Here is a 17,275-nt window from a genome sequence, read left to right as displayed (position 1 = left end):
CGGATCATCCTTCTTTTGGGGTGGTCTTTATATTTTGTCCCTCAAATTGGTGGTCTTTAAGTTTTTCCCTGGGCTTGAAAAGGTGGCCGAAAATACTGAGGTTCTGGGTTCGAACCCCTACTCAGGCATAAAAATAAAAATAATTTCGCAAGGCTAGGCTTTGAGAAAAGTCTGCCTTATGGGGGATAAGTTGCCTTAAGGCATAACTAAAGCTATGCCGGATCCGACATATGTTGCCTTAAGACAAACTTTTGTTATAACTAAGCCTTAAGACAACTTATGCTGTCTCCGGCAGAGGTTGCCTTAAGACATAACTAAGCTTTAAGGCATAAAAGTCTGCCTTATAAATTGCCTTAAGGCATAAATTTATGTCGGATCCGGCATAACTTTAGTTATGCCTTAAGACGTTTATATCTGATCCGACATAACTTTTCTCAAGCCTTGCCTTGCAAAATTATTTTTTATTTTTATGCTGGAGCCGGGGTTCGAACCAGAACCTCAAGGTTTCTACGTGAAGGGCAAAAATTAAAGATCAGCAATCTGAGGGGAAAAAATTAAAGACCACCCCAAATGAGGGGCATTCCTACGAATTGCCCTCAAGAAAACAGTCTGTGTGGGGGTATTCGACTATGGACAATTTGCATGATTGACCTAATTTGGGGATGGTTTTAATTTTTGGCCCTCAAATTGCTGGTCTTTAATTTTTTCCCATCGCTAAAAAAACCCTTAGTTCCGGGTTCGAACCCTCGTTCAGTCAAAATTTTAAAAAAATTCGCAAGGTAGAGTTTTGCCTTCAAACATAAGGCAAACTCTACCTTACGGCAAAAAAAAAAAAATCCCTTAACTGGAATTTTGTAAACCTCTGCCTTAAGGCTTAACTTTTGCTCGAATAAACCTAATTTTGCTACAAACCTCTGCCTCGCAATTTTTTTCATTAAGCTGAGGTTCGAACCCTGAACCTCAGAGTATTAGGTGAAGAGCAAAAATCAAAGACCAGTGACTTTGAAGGTCAATCAGCGCAAAAAAAAAAAAAAATGTTCGGCTATTCGCTTTAAATATAGGGAAAATAACCCTCTATGACTGAAAAATAATTACCCGAAATGGCCAATTTGTACCCCTCACTTCAAAAGCCTGTTGTATATTTGTACGCTCACTACAATTGAAAAAATGTTGTATATTGTTGTATACAATTGAATTTTCTGGGATATAAACACCTCTTATACATTATTATACACTTTTATACAAGGTCTATACATTGTCTATATAAAGTTGTATAATATTGTATGATGTTGTATATTGTGAAAAAGTGGCTATGCGGGGTGTAATTTAAAAATATGGTTACGCAAATGTAATTTTGTATGATAGATTGTACATTATTGAAATTTCTCCTTAAATATATCTAGTTTTTAAAAATTATTTAAAATTTAGACAACTTTAAACAATTTCAGCTCGCTGTTGCCGCAACTATTTCTACTTCAGCAAATTGTATACCTAACGACTACTCGTTGCTTCCACAATTACTCAAGCTGATGTTTATTCCTTTGTAGTTTTCCTCCTGGAGCTCTTAATTGGAAGGAAATGCAGTTAGGCGTTAGCCTTTAGCAATGTATTTATTCCAAAGGTTTTACATATCTCAAGATGAATGTTTTGAGATTCATATACATGTATGTAGGGGTAAGGTCTGCGTACACTCTACCCTCTCCAGATCTCACTGGTGTAATTACACTGGGTATGTTGTTGTTGTATACAAGTATTTACATAAATCGTCGTTGTTATGCCTTTGTATTCCTCTGGTTAGTTTCCGTTCTTCTTCAATGTACAAATTATTTTATGGCATAAAACCCAGGAAATAAAGAAACTGCGTACTCACAAATATAACAACTACATAGATGGTTTCATTATACTACCAACACAACTAAAAACACCATTGGATAACTAGAAAACAATGAAATTAGAAAGGTTAATAACAAGAACAGGGAAGTTAATTAGGCTATTACCAGGAAAATCTTCATATGAGGACTACAAGTATATAACTTCATTTCCTGTCGCGGCAATTCAATTCTCTTCATAGTTCTATGATATAAATTATAAAGAATTAACCCTTCATTCCACATGTCAAGCATAAGTTCACCTTCTTGGACGCTCAACAGCTTTATCCGCCCAGATTTGTCGCCAATTGGCGATGGAATTTCCATGAAACACAAATTAAAAGGGAAAATTCTCCTATCAGAGAGATTAACCTTGTACCTGATCCACGCCCGCGTCTCATAGTCCTCCAAAATCCATATATCGATAGCATACTCAGGGAAAAGCAAGTTACAGAAAGCCAAACGATCATCCTTCAGAAAAAGAGTCATAGTTCGATACGCTTGCTTTGGGTTGCACACAGTACTTCCAGGATGAGGCATAGCAGAGAATTCTTCCTTATCCATTCTAAAAACCATGATTCCGTTTTCACAAGGAGGAGTATTTTTTCTTTCTAAATCGTGCAGTATGACCCAATGCAATGCTCCATTAACAACTGCCGGATTGACACGGGATGGCAAAAAGTTGAAAGAGGAGGATAAACGGATTTTCCTCCACATCCGTGTCCGGAAAATACATATGAAATACTGACAACAACTGTCTCGTACTTGCACGTAAAGAATTCTGAATTGTCTTGTGTAAGGACAAAAGTACAGAGCACACAAGTAGCTGGGGTGAAGTGTATGTTGTAAAGTTACTTCCTCTTCTGTTATCGGGTTGAAAACATAATAAGTTGACTCCAACTTTGAGGAAGCAAACAGAAGAACTCCTTGACAATAGTATATAAGAGAAAGCAGGTGTTCCCAGTGCTTATTAATCATCAGCTCAGGTCTGAGATGAAGTTTCTTGAAGGCGGCCTTCTTCTTCTTCTTGTTTTCACCAAAAACATAAAGATCCTGTCCGTACTTGGCAAAATGATCATGTATGAGAAGCATGGGTCTACTAGCTCTACAGAGATCATCATGTAAGGTGGTAAAATAGTCCTGTAATGAGACCAAAGCTCTCCAATGCCTACAATTACAAACCCATCGACATCTAAGAAGAGAATGTGGAGGAAGCCTACTCAGAATATCGATGATGAGACAATCGGGCAAACGTTCAAAAGTTTCACCATCATCAACTCTACATGTTGTATGAAGTAGTGAACCCAATAGTTCTGTAGTCCACGTGAAGCATTCAAGTGCCATTACCTATAATATATAAAGCAGAAATAAGAAAAACAATGGTTGTTTGGTATGACAGCAAAGTATGTACCGGTTGATCAAAAGAAAAGATTAAAACTTTTATACCAAGATCCTCCAGAATTTTGAGAGAGAGATAGTATAACCATATAATAATGGAATAAGAAGCTCAAATCATAAAATATAGACCACGGTTGCACCCAACGGTGCAACTTAGTAATCAATGAGTGAGCAGAGAACATGAGAGCTCAGGTAACACTAGTTGATTTCTTCTATCTGGCTAAGCTTTGATGGCCAGAGGTTAGAGTTGTCCGGTACATGCACCGGCAAGTAGCACCTATCACATGAAAGTCCGGGTGCCTAAACTGGGTCGGGACACCATCATTATCAAAATAAAAAAAATAAAAAGATATGGATCATAATTCAAACTTTTAATTTTTGGGACCAGTAGAAATTGGTAGATAATTGATCACGTGAAAAGGCAAATTAATATTTACGAATCAAGTAACCAAAATAAACACATGTACATCACGAGGTCTCAAGTTTAAATTTTAGTGGAGGACCCGAGGCGGAATTTTCACTAAGAGTCCGAGGTGAATTTTCATTAAGAGTCTTCAGAAACAAAAAATAAAAAGTAAACACATGAAAAAGTTAAAGAGATAGCAAAATTTAATATATATGGATAAAAAAATTAACCTAATTCATTAAGAGTGTTCAGAAACAAAAAATAAAAAGTAAACACATGAAAAAGTTAAAGAGATGCAAAATTTAATATATATGGATAAAAAAAATTAACCTTATATATGCTATCCCCTAAGCCTGCCTCTGGTAGGAGGTATCAGGTACCAGATGAAATAAATTTAACCTTATAAAATATCAGGATTCAGGAATAAAATAAACAAATAAATAAATACATACATAAAAAGTATGATCAAGTATTGGCTAAATTAAAGGAACCTATAGCTTGGTGAACGGATCAAATTGCAGAGAGGAAAATTGAGCTACTTTTGGATGAGTTATTTCGCGTCTGATCTCAAGGAGTACTCAATTTATGTTTGTATTAGAAATTGATTGTTTCCGTTCATATACTTAAAGTAGATATCCTTTTCCAATTGAAAATAAGAATAACTATAATTAAGTTTTAACACCCACCCCCAACTCCAACCAAAAAAAAAAAAAAAAAAAAAAACTAAAACGATGTACTTTTGAGCTCGTTTAGTTTGATCTCAAGCAGTATTCTGTTGTGTTTCAAGTTGGAAATTGTCCCTAACCTATGAGAGTAGTTCAAAATAGTCCCTAAACTATGCACTTAATAGTTTTAATCCTTTAAGTTTGCCACAAGTTCGTAAAAATGGTTCCTTAACTATGAGGGTAGGTTAAAAGAAGTCCCTTAAGTATGCACTTACAGTTTTGGTCCTTTAGGTTTGCCAAAAATTAACAATTTTAGTTTCTGAAAAATTATTAATTGAACTCTATTTGTTAAATTTTACGGGAACTATTAAACAAAAAAGAGAAATAAACGAGAACTCACATTTAGAGGTACACATTACTAAAAAGGAAAATTTACATCCCATAACTACCTCTAAGACTTATTTATTAGTAATAGCTACCCTTGTTTTTAATTATATTTAGTAGCTTAATTATTTATCAAATTACCATCTATAGCTTGTTTTTATAACTGTAGTGTATTTCCCTAAAATAAGGTACATCTCTCCTACTTACCCACAATCTTTTTTTTAAATATTTTTCTCTCACCTATCAAATCTTTTTTCTCCCTCACCCCACTTTCTCTCTCCGTTCCATCTCTTAGTCCTTTAAATTGACTTTCTTTCACCTACCAAATTAATTTTCTCCCTCACCCCTCTTTTTCTCTCTGTTCCATCACCTACCCTAGATCTTATTTTATCTTACAAATCAGAAGAATCCTATAGTAGTAGCAGCAGCCATGGTCAACGACGAAGTGAAGCCATGGTTGACGTTTGGGTATTGCTTTTCTATGAGAAACAAAGAGTTCTCGTGGGAAATGGCTAAAATGGGATACATGAAAGCTTCAATGGAAACAACATGGAAGTTGTAAAAAGATGAAGTTGATACAAGAAAAAATCAGTGGCTTACGAGAAAAGCAACTGGTAACAAATGGGAAAAAGAAAAAAAAGCTGATTTTTGATTGAATCTTGTTGAAGAATACACTATGGTTTTGCGAGAGAAATGGAGAAAGACAGAGCAATGAGCACAGCTACCAATTGCAGTGAAGCTATGGTTGACGAAGGAGTGAAAAAAAGAGCTCTAACAACGGTGAAGGACGACAGAGTGAAGCTTCATTAACTAGTCCAATTGAAAGTCTTTATCTCCGGATAATTTTCTTTTTGTAGCAATCTGAGACGACTCGATTCTTTCCCATTAGAACACCATTGATGAGGGTTATGGAGCTTCATGCCCACCAAGTGTTTGATAAAATATTTTAGTATATTTCAGTATATATTTAAGTGTATTAACAAACAGTATATGTAATTTTCCGTATATTTCAGTATATTTTAGCATATTATTTCGCTGTATTTCAATGTATTTATCTTTTTTTGTTGTAAATATAGTGAATGTTTCAAATATAGAGCCTATTTTTACTACACTTTATTTTCACGACTTTTGTATTTCGCTGTATTTCAATGTATTTCTGCATTTTGTATTTCTAATTTATGAAACAATTTCTGATATATTTCATTGTATTCCATTGTATATATGCATACTACAACTTTATATTTCTTAAACAATTAACCATATTTCATTATATTTCAGTGTATATTTTTTTGTATTTGGAAGTTTTTAGATCTTTAGTGATTTTTGAATTCAAAAAGTTTTGATTGTGATAAAAGTTGAGAGAGATTCGTGAGCTTTTATGGAAGAATAACCATTTTGCGTGATTTATGAAAAGTTTTAAATTGAATCCCATAATGTTTTTAATAAAAAACTGTTCCATAAATAGGGCCTGATTTTACTCTTCAGTAATTTGTGTGAAATATGATTGATTTAATTTGCTTACTATTTAAAAATGAAAAGAATATTATGTTCCAAAAATATAGCATATTTTTTCTCTTAGAATTTTTTAAAAATATATGTTCCAAAAATAGAGCCTAAATTTACTCTAATGTGTTTTGTATTTCTCTGTATTTCGCTATATTTCACTGTATTTCAAAAATGCGAAATACAACTGAAATACAACAAAAAGCAGCTACGAATTGTAAATCTTCAACTTGTAACTATAACTAGTTAGAAGCTATTAAAATGTAGCTATTTATGTAAGTTTCACTACTTAAAAAAGGAGCCAAATTCCTTGGGATAAAACCGACGGACGTTCGTCGGTTATAGAAAAAATCAAGAAAAAACCAACAGACTTGCTAATGTAAGAAAATAGTGTCAGAACAAAAATCAACGGATTCTATCGATTAAAACCGAGTGAATCCATCGGTTAAATAAAAATACATCAGACTTTAAATAAATTAGAAATATCAGAAACTATAAAAATTCTCACTACCAAAAACAAACAAAAAACCGATGAAAAAACAGACAGATACTATCAGAAAGTCAATGATTCGACAAACGTTTGTCGGTTATTTTTGTGCAAAAAAAGGCGCGGAAACTATATTTAAAAAAAAAAAACACCACTGTATAGATAAAGGTACTTTGGCCCACAAATTCTCATTAAATTAGAAACAGGAGCAAAAATAAAGACCAACGATTTGAGGGACAAACATTAAAGACCAATCTATACGAAGGACAATCCGCGAAAAAAAAAAGAGTGTGATAATTCTTCAAGAAAACAATCTCTGTTTTGGGGTATTCGGCTATTCGCTTTAAATATATCAAGTTTTTAAAAACTATTTAAAATTTAGCCAACATAAAACAATTTCAGCTCGCTTGTGCTGCAACTGTTTTTTTTTTCCAATAAACAACTGCATTTTATTACTGCATAACATGCTTCAATTGTCTGTAAGACGTCATTGCGTCATTTACAACCCAAAATGGGAAAGCAGAATCCCAAGAAACTCTATATGAAAGGGAAATAGAGAATTTAGCTAAATTATGAGCTAGCACATTCCATGTGCAAGGAATATATACAAGCTGAATCTCTTCAAAAGACCAGTCGTCATATATCCTCCCATGTGGTATCTATTTCTCAAGATATTATCAACTTCTTTTGTAACATTTGTATCACATTCTTTGCGTCTGATAGTATATGAACCTTTGACCAACCATGTTGTAGCGCTCCCTCGAATGCCTCCCGAATTGCTAGTGCTTCAGCGGTTATGGCCTTCCCTACAAATTGAATAGGGGTACCAAAAGGCATGAAGCAAATGACCACAGCTATCCCATAGCCTCCATTACAATGCTTGCTTTTTCTTTTTCTACTTGGAAACCTGCATCTTTGAAAATAACAACTCCATCTTGTGGCATAGTAATATATCTATCCTGATTTCTATTAGGTATACAAGTCAAAACAGATGCAATATGCAAAGCATTGTCATATTCATGTAAATCAAATAAAGCCTTATGACTATATTAGTAGGTTCTTATATCACACCATTAAAACATAAAGAATTTCTAGCTTTCCGCATTTGCCATAAAAGGGAAACACTTAATATCATTAGCTCAATGAAATCTGGGTACTGACGTGTATTACAAAACAAGTCATTCCACCGTTTTGTAAAATTCATAGCATTTTCTAAATTAGGCCAATTAATAGAAGCCAACTTCCATACTAATTGAGCTTTCGGACAACTAAAAAACATATGGTCAACCATTTCTGTTTCTAATCCACAGACCTTGCAAACCTCACAGATATGATGCAATCGCTTAGAGATATTAGCATTAACAGGTAGGACATTTAGAACACATTTTCTAAGAAAATGTTTGTATTTGTTTTTTATATGCATTGACCACAAAAAGATCAAAAAAGATTTTGGACAAGATTGATAACTAGCTAGTTGCCTATCAGTACCAACGTCATTACAATTAGCAAGATCTTTCGCTAGATGGTAACCAGGCCTTACCTCGTACTTATCTGAATTCGTATAGTGCCAAGTAAGTTTATCAGACGTTCCAGTAATAGATATAGGGATGGACAAAGTAGAATTGATATTATTAGGACAAACATAATGATGAAGGGTCTTGAATATTCCATGTATGATTTTGATGATCAATAAATTCTTGGACCTTAGCTGTAAATTTGCTTGTGGTTGCCCTTGCAGGGGTTTAAAACCATTTGAGTTAGGAGTCCACGGATCAGTTCAAACTTTAATGTTTTCCCCATTTACTACTCTCCATCTAATTGCTTGTTTCAATAAATCTCTCCCCCAAATAATGCTTTTCCAAATCCAAGAGCTAGATGCGGGACATCCCGCACTAAGAAACGGGGTGTTGTGGAAACATTTATTTTTAAGCATCTTATGAAGGAAAGAATCTTCTTGAGTTAAAATTCCCCACGCAAGCTTAGCCAACAGAGCCCTGTTAAAAGATTTTAAATCTCTAAACCCAAGACCTCCTTTAGATTTGGCCTCAGAAAGTTTCTACCATTTTTCATAATGTATTTTCCTTTTCGACTCATTTCGTCACTACCAGAAATCAGACTAGATAGTAGTAATCTCATTACATAAGTTATCAGGGAATTGAAAACATGAAAACGCATATGAAGGAATAGCAAAAAAGCACCAATTTAAGTATTACTTCTTTGCCTGTTTAGAAATTACCTTTCCATCGCTTTATCTTAGATTTGACTCACTCTTTAATAAACTCTAGCATCTTCTTCTTTTTTGATCTCCCAACTACCGCAGGTAGGCCTAGATATAGCCCCAAATTGTCCCTTTGTATTTGTCCTATCTCTGCTATAATATTATTCTTTTCTTCCTCAAGCTGTATATCTACTGAAAAATACTGCTGATTTATCAAAATTTACCTTCTGACCCGAACAAAGTTCAGACGTTCTTAAGCTTTTCAAAATTTTAGCAGCACTTTCAGTAGTAGCTGAACAAAATATAAAGGAGTCATCCGCAAAGAAAAGATGGTTCGCCGTAGGACCACCTCTTTTTAGGCTTATACCATGTATCTCCCCTCGTTCCTCAGCTTGATTCAAAAGTCTGGAAAGTCCTTCAGCACATAATATGAATAAATAGGGAGATAAAGGATCACCTTGCCTTATCCCTCTACTAGGCTTAACAGCCCCAACAATTTCACCATTTAGATTAAACCTATAAGTATGAGTTGTGATGCATTGCATAATCCAGCTAGTAAAAGTGTTAGGGAATCCCATTTTCAGAAGTAATTTTTGGACATATATCCATTCTACTCTATCATAAGCTTTTGCCATGTCCAATTTCAAGGCCATATATTTACTGTTTCCTCTCCTCATATTTTTCAACACATGTATACACTCATGAGCCAACACAACATTATCAACAATTTGTCTGCTGCCTACAAAAGCAGATCGATTAGGAGAAACAATGCTAGGCAAATATTGCTTCATTCTAGATACAAGAATCTTAGTAATGATTTTATAAACCGTAGAGCACAAACTAATAGGTCTGAACTAACAAATCATAATAGGATTCTTCACTTTTGGAATTAAAGCAATAAGAGTTTGATTCCAAGAGTGCAAGAGATATCCTGAATGAAAGAAGCTTTTAACAGCAGCAATAATATCAGTGGAGAGAATATCCCAATAATTTGGAAGAAGAAAGGAGTCATTCCATCCACCCCGAGAGCTTTTAAAGGATGCATGTCAAAAACTGCTCGTTGCACTTCCTCATCAATCACTTCCCTAGTGAGACTTTGATTTATTGAATCATCAACTAAAGGCGGAATTAAATTCAAAATGGGATCAAGATTTGTTGGTCTAGAAGTAGTAAAAATTTCACAATATTGTTCTACTTCTCTAATAGTATCAGCTTGTTCTGACACCCAATTTCCATTTGCCAACTGAAACCCTTTGATGCTATTACATTTATGCCTCTGAATAGTTTTCATGTGAAAAAAGGAAGTATTTTTATCCCCCTCTTGCAACCATAAAGCTCTAGATTTTTGTTTCCAATACACTTCCTCGTCTTTGTAAGCTTGCCCTAACTCCTTCCTTAAAATTTGAAGCTTATAAAGATCAAAATTATTAGGATCATTCTTAAGCTTTTCAATTTGATTTTTAATACCAATTATTCGCTTCTTCGAGTTTCCGTTTCCTCCCCTCAACGATGACATCAACGAGGACCGACACCTTTTTAATTTAAAACAAACTTTGGATTGTTCAAAGCCATCTAATTGTTCATGCCATGATCTTTTCACTAGATTATTAACTGCATCTTTTTCACTCGACCTTTTATCAAAGTAGAACCGACGTTTTTTCCTTATAGGGCTTGGTTCAGTATTTAGTAAAAGGGCAGAATGATCTGATGCCTCAGTATTTAAATGAGTAACTTGAGCCAAGTGAAAATTTAATCGTCATCTCGAAGAGACAATAGCTCTATCTAATCTTTCTTGAATAATTCCATCATTTTCCCTAAAACACCACCAAGTCCAGGGCTTCCCCTTAAAACCTAAATCCACTGCTCCTAAATTCCATATGAAATTCTTGAAATCTCTAAACGAAGCTATCTCTCTAGTTCTACCTCCTAACTTTTCTGAGTTATCAATAATATCATTAAAGTCTCCAACTATAATCCAAAGAGGACCCCAATTAGCCGATTTTATACTAAGTTCTTTCAGTTGTTCTCTACAAATAACTCTATCAGTACTGAAATACACAAAGATACACCAATATTTAGAATCAGCTAAAAGATCATGCACCAATGTCGCAATATAAAAATGCGAAGTTTGAGATTGCCAAGCCTGAATTTCATCGTTCCAAAATAAGCTTTAAGCCTCCAGATAATCCAACAGGATCCACAATTGTAGCATAAGGCATATTAAGTCGTCGCTGAGCTCGCTTAACAGTGATGTCCCTATTTTTAGTTTCACTAAGGAAGATCATATTCGGAGAGTGGAGACGCATTTTCTCCTTCAAAAAAGGAGCTGTCAAGGATCCCCCCAAGCCTCGACAATTCCCATACCGTAGCCCTCATTGTGGAGAGGGAAGCCATTTAGGGCTGGCCTCCCGCTCCACCGTGATTTTTTTCTTTTGTGTTTCCATATCAGAAAGCAAAACATTAGCACCCTTCGTTTATCCCCTATATTCTGCATGCATTCTTCAGAAACAGCAAGTCTGCATGCATTCTTCAGAAACAGCAACCTCATAAGGATTTCCATTAAAACCATTATTCAAACCATCAGAACAGCTTATTTGTCTGGCCATACGTTTCCAATGTTTCTTTTTTCTCCCTTCATTATAATTATTATTTATTGGTTTAGCTAAATCACAATTCTCTGTCACAGAATCATTCGCTAATGTGTGAGACGACGCTTTCAATATATGGAGTAAGATCAGTGGTACATACCTGGTCCTTTTGTCTTTCTATGATATTGATATTGTTATGGTTTATTTGATCACCGCCCATGGTAACCTGATGTATGATTTTTTCAACTCCTTCGACTAAAGCTCAGCAGCATCCTCTCTTCCTTCTGGCAACTGTAAGCGCACAACTTCCTTTCCCAAATCCATATCCACACACTTTATAGAGATCGTTTTGATACCACCAGAAGTTCCCTCTTCAGCATTATTGCCGTCACTGTTGACTTCCTGCTCACATGATCCATAATTTGTTAAATCCATAGACTGTACTTGGTTTGTTTCCTCTTTGTTCAGCACAATGTCATCTTCCTCGTTCAAAACCATAATATTCTTACCTTTTGATTCAACTGCCCCTTCCAGGTTCTGCAAACTGTTTATAATTCCTACAACTCTTCTCCCTTCTGCCATTTCTGAGCTTAGATTTCTCGCCTTAGGATGCTTATCAGTACTGTTTATCCCTTGGCGCCTCTGAACTTCCGAGAAAAGAACATGACTCTCTGCTTTTAACCATGTCCCAAACTGATCGCTTTTTAGCGTGCCTAATTGTGCATCCTTGGCTCTTTGGACACAATTCTTAACATTATGTCCAAGCAATACCACATTAATAACAAAGATAAGGAAGGTTTTCATATCTTGTTTCAACCCATTTTGTTTCCAATCCTAACTTTATCGGTTTACCTCTAGGCAGCGGCTTAGGGATATTCAGTCTGAATTTCAACCTCATATATTGTCCCACTTTACTTCCATTTTCAGGGATTACAATATCAATAGTACCTCTGAACTCTGGCAAGTTGCTGCAACTGTTTCTACTTCAGCAACTTAACTTGTATACACAACTACTTGTTGCTTCTACAATTACTCAAGTTGATGTTTATTCCTTTGGAGTTTTCCTCCTGGAGCTCTTAATGGGAAGGAAATGCAGTTAGTCTGACTTTGTTAAAGTAATGTATTTATTCAAATAAAGGCTTTACATATCTCAAGATGAATGTTTTGAGATTCATATACATGAATCTTTTACATTAATCGTCGTCGTTATTCCTTTGTATTCCACTGATTAGTTTCCTTTCTTCTTCAATGTACAAGTTATTTTATGGCATAAAACCGACGAAATAAAGAAACACTTACTCACAAATATAACTAGTTACTACATAAATGGTTTCATTATGTTGCCAACACACTAAAAACACCATTTGAACTTAAAAAAAAAAAAAATATATATATATATATATATATATATATTAGAAAGGTTAATAATAAGAACATGGAAAGTATTTAGGCTATTGCCAGGAAACTCTTCATATAAGGCCTACAAGTACAATATGACTTCATTTCCTGCCGTGGCAATTCAATTCTCTTCATAGTTCTATGATCTAAATTGTATAGAAATAACCCTTCGTTCCACACGAGAAGCAAAAGTTCACCTTCTTGGATGTTCAGAAGCTTTATCCGCCCAGATTTGTCGTCAGCAAGCGATGGAATTTCCATGAAACACAAACTAAAAGGGAAAATTCTCCTATCAGAGAGATTAACCTTGTACCTTTTGATCCACGCTCGCGTCTCATAGTCTTCCAAAATCCATATATCGACAGCATACTCAGGGAAAAGCAAGTTACAAAAAGACAAACAATCATCCTTCACAAAAAGAGTCATAGTTCGATGCGCTCGCTTTGAGTTGCACACAGTACTTCCAGGATGAGGCATAGCAGAGAGTTCTTCCTTATTCATTCTAAAAACCATGATTCCGTTTTCACAAGGAGTATTTTTTCTTTCTATATCGTGGTGCATGACCCAATGCAATGCTCCATTAACAACTGCCGAATTGACACCAGATGGCAAAAAGTTGAAAGAGGACGAACGGATTTTCCTCCACGTTTGTGTCCGGAAAATATATACGAAATACTGACAAAAACTGCCTCGCACTTGCACGTAAAGAATTCTGAATTGTCTTGTGTAAGGACAAAAGTACAGAGCACATAAGAAGCCGGGGTGAAGTGTATGTTGTATAGTTACTTCCTCCTGCGTTATCGGATTGAGAACATAATAAGTAGACTGCCACCTTGAGGAAGCAAACAGAAGAACTCCTTGACAAGAGTATAAAAGAAAGGGGTGTTCCCAGTACTTATTAATCATAAGCTCAGATCTGAGATGAAGTTTCTTGAAGGCGGCCTTCTTCTTCTTCTTCTTCTTCTTCTTCTTGTTTTCACCAAAAACATAAAGATCCCGCCCGTTCCTGGCAAAATGATCCTGTATGAGAACCATGGGTCTACTAGCTCTAGAAAGATCATCATGTAAGGTGGTAAAATAGTCATGTGATGAGACCAAAGCTCTCCAACGCCTGCAAACCCATCGACATCTAATAAAAGAATGTGCCGGCAGCCTACTCAGAATATCAATGATAAGACAATCAGGCAAACGTTCAAAAGTTTCACCATCATCAACTCTTATTGTAAGAAACAGTGAACCCAACAGTCCTGTAATCCATGTGAAGCATTCAAGTGCCATTACCTATAATATATAAAGCAGAAAATAAGAAAAACAATGGTTGTTTGGTATGACAGCAAAATATGTACCGGTTGATAAAAAATAAAAAAAGATTAAAACTTTTATACGAAGATTCTCCAGAATTTTGAGAGGGTGATAGTATAACCACATAATAATGAAATAAGAAGCTCAAATCATAGCCTAGACACCTAGTAATCAGTGAAGTGGGTGGAGAACGTGAGGGCTCAGGTAGTCAGGCTCAAATATTAATCCCAGTGGAGACAAAAAATACTAGGTGATTTGTCCTATCTGCTTAACGCTTGGTGGATAGAGTTGTCCCGGTACATTTGCTGGTGAGAGACAGTAGATATCTGACGAAATATTCGAAGTGCATAAATTGGCCCAAGCACCATCGTTATCAACAAAAAGATATGGATCATAATTAAAACTTTTTGATACATGCTTGATCACGTGAAAGGGAAAATTAATACGACAAAGCAAGTAACCAAAATACACACATGTACATCACCAGGACTCGAGTTTAAATTACAGTGGAGGAGCGAGGGCAGGATTTTCATTAAGGAGATTTAAAAAATGAAAAGTAACAACGCATGAAAAATCCAAAGAGGTTCAACATCTATATATATATATGTGTGTGTGTGTGTTGAGAAATACACAGTACGTATAATAAACTGTGAACCGACCGGAACCCATAAACCTCAAATATTGGATTTGCCCACGAATTAGGGGGCATAAGGGGGTTTATTATAAATCTCTTCGCCTGAAAATGACATTGCATAGATAATGTTAAATTTAAAAAATCCAAAGAGGTTCAACATCTATATATATATATATATGTGTGTGTGTGTGTGTGTGTGTGTGTTGAGAAATACACAGTACATATAATAAACTGTGAACCCACCGGAACCCATAAACCTCAAATATTGGATTTGCCCACGAATTAGGGGGCAGAAGGGGGTTTATTATAAATCTCTTCACCTGAAAATGACATTGCATAGATAATGTTAAATTTAAAAAATCCAAAGAGGTTCAACTTCTATAATATATATATATATATATATATATATATATATATGTGTGTGTGTGTGTGTGTGTGTTGAGAGATACACAGCACATATAATAAACTGTGAACCCACAAACCTCAAATATTGGATTTGCCCACGAATTAGGGGGCAGAAGGGGGTTTATTATAAATCTCAAAGAGGTTCAACATCTAATTTTAACATTATCTATGCAATGTCATTTTCAGGCGAAGAGATTTATAATAAACCCCCTTCTGCCCCCTAATTCGTGGGATTTATAATAAACCCCCTTCTGCCCCCAAATTCGTGGGCAAATCCAATATTTGAGGTTTATGGGTTCACAGTTTATTATATGTGTTGTGTATCTCTCAACACACACACACACACACATATACATATATATATATATATATATATATATATATATATATATATATATATATATTAGAAGTTGAACCTCTTTGGATTTTTTAAATTTAACATTATCTATGCAATGTCATTTTCAGGCGAAGAGATTTATAATAAACCCCCTTCTGCCCCCAAATTCGTGGGCAAATCCAATATTTGAGGTTTATGGGTTCACAGTTTATTATATGTGTTGTGTATCTCTCAACACACACACACACACATATACATATATATATATATATATATATTAGAAGTTGAACCTCTTTGGATTTTTTAAATTTAACATTATCTATGCAATGTCATTTTCAGGCGAAGAGATTTATAATAAACCCCCTTCTGCCCCCTAATTCGTGGGCAAATCCAATATTTGAGGTTTATGGGTTCCGGTGGGTTCACAGTTTATTATATGTACTGTGTATTTCTCAACACATATAGTATAGGATCTGAGCCAAAACTACCTGTATCACATGTTCTGCTTCAATAAAGCTTAGCACATGCTTTCTCCCTTGCCTTTTTTTTTTTAATATATATATAGTTTTTAAAAAGCTCGGGTTGCCATATTTGTTTGTTTTGGCCAAAAGGGGTGGTGGGTGTGAAATTAGTAGAGATTCATATCTGTTCTTGATGAACTTTGAAGAAATGGACAGATTGAAGAAGAGAGTAATTCATCTATTCATTATGATTCAGCTTAATGAATACAATGACTAAGTATCCACACAGTCACTAACTTCTGTGACAGTATACACGAATATACGCGTAATATACACTTGAACTACATCATTTAACAGGGTGTGAAGATATATACAAAGAAAAAAGTAATTTATAATTACTAATCTACCAATTTGTGAAGATTTCCATTGACCTGGCAATAGCAGTTAAAATTAGATTTCTAATTATGTTTCTCGCTAATCTCGTCTACTCTTTGATGAATAATACTTAATTGGGATTTGCATCCGCACCAGTATTCGGATATAAAATAAACAAATAAATTCATAAGAGTATGATCAATTATTGGGTAAATTAAAGGAACTTACAGCTTGTTGAAAATTCTGAACTTGTGGATTATTTCGCCTCCACCCGCAATTATTCAATTATTTGGATTGCAAATTGATTTTGCTGATGTATATTTCGGTTTATATGCTTAAAAAATAGATATCCTTTTCCAATTGAAAGTAAGAAAAACCAAAATCACGTTTTAACCCCCAAAAGATGACATAAGTACTTTTGAGTTAGATGACATAACTTTATTTCGAATGTATCACGTTTTTTATTATCAATTTAGGATGTGACACTACAAACAATAATAATACTAAGATAATATTTATAAATATAAATAGAATTAGTACAATTTCTTATTTATATTGAATACATTAACGTTTGTTGAATAATCAAACATGTGTATCAATGGGTGCCTGAGTAGGCTCCTGAGATGGGTCCGGTGCAGAATATAAAATAGTCTCTTGGACGAGATGCTGTTCGAAGTCCAAATAAAGGTTATAAAAATTACATAAATATTCACCTTATATTGAATAAAATTGATTTTAAGTAAAAAGTTTACTTGTAACTCGATAGTCTCATGAGAAGACACCTCTGGCTCAGCAGACTCACGACTAGGTTCCTGAACGGGTCGCTCTTGTGGACCCACTGATGTC

At 34.8% G+C, this 17,275-nt stretch overlaps 3 protein-coding genes across 4 annotated transcripts; all 3 read right to left on the bottom strand.

Moving 5' to 3' along the window:
- Positions 1 to 1,733: 1,733 nt before the first annotated feature.
- On the bottom strand, positions 1,734 to 4,772 carry LOC132615033 (uncharacterized). The gene has a single exon (XM_060329588.1). It carries the CDS (start codon positions 3,210 to 3,212, stop codon positions 1,986 to 1,988), a length of 1,227 nt encoding a protein of 408 aa, XP_060185571.1. The 5' UTR covers positions 3,213 to 4,772; the 3' UTR covers positions 1,734 to 1,985.
- Positions 4,773 to 7,131: 2,359 nt separating this feature from the next.
- On the bottom strand, positions 7,132 to 12,744 carry LOC132614492 (uncharacterized). The gene is made up of 2 exons (XM_060328948.1): positions 11,678 to 12,744; positions 7,132 to 7,618 (listed from the first exon to the last, which is right to left on the bottom strand). The coding sequence occupies exon 1, from the start codon at positions 12,319 to 12,321 to the stop codon at positions 11,773 to 11,775; it is 549 nt and encodes a 182-aa protein (XP_060184931.1). The 5' UTR covers positions 12,322 to 12,744; the 3' UTR covers positions 7,132 to 7,618; positions 11,678 to 11,772.
- A 149-nt stretch (positions 12,745 to 12,893) lies between these two features.
- Positions 12,894 to 16,811, bottom strand: LOC132614491 (F-box protein At3g07870-like). 2 transcript variants are annotated; one of them, XM_060328946.1, is made up of 2 exons: positions 16,658 to 16,811; positions 12,894 to 14,196 (listed from the first exon to the last, which is right to left on the bottom strand). In XM_060328946.1, exon 2 carries the CDS (start codon positions 14,191 to 14,193, stop codon positions 12,964 to 12,966), a length of 1,230 nt encoding a protein of 409 aa, XP_060184929.1. In that variant the 5' UTR covers positions 14,194 to 14,196; positions 16,658 to 16,811; the 3' UTR covers positions 12,894 to 12,963. The 2 variants fall into 2 exon arrangements, with proteins under 2 accessions (XP_060184929.1, XP_060184930.1); XM_060328947.1 differs by having other exon boundaries at positions 12,894 to 14,068; positions 16,658 to 16,806.
- Positions 16,812 to 17,275: the final 464 nt, after the last annotated feature.

This window comes from Lycium barbarum, chromosome 10 (genome assembly GCF_019175385.1).
Source record: "Lycium barbarum isolate Lr01 chromosome 10, ASM1917538v2, whole genome shotgun sequence".
NCBI lineage: Eukaryota > Viridiplantae > Streptophyta > Magnoliopsida > Solanales > Solanaceae > Lycium > Lycium barbarum.
The sequence above is the reverse complement of the archived record's forward strand: the minus strand, read 5'-3'. Positions and strand labels throughout refer to the sequence as shown.

Excerpts from the sequence above, each read along its gene's own strand:
- LOC132615033 (XM_060329588.1), bottom strand. The coding sequence starts at position 3,212 with ATGGCACTTGAATGCTTCACGTGGACTACAGAACTATTGGGTTCACTA.
- LOC132614491 (XM_060328946.1), bottom strand. The coding sequence starts at position 14,193 with ATGGCACTTGAATGCTTCACATGGATTACAGGACTGTTGGGTTCACTG.
- LOC132614492 (XM_060328948.1), bottom strand. The coding sequence starts at position 12,321 with ATGAAAACCTTCCTTATCTTTGTTATTAATGTGGTATTGCTTGGACAT.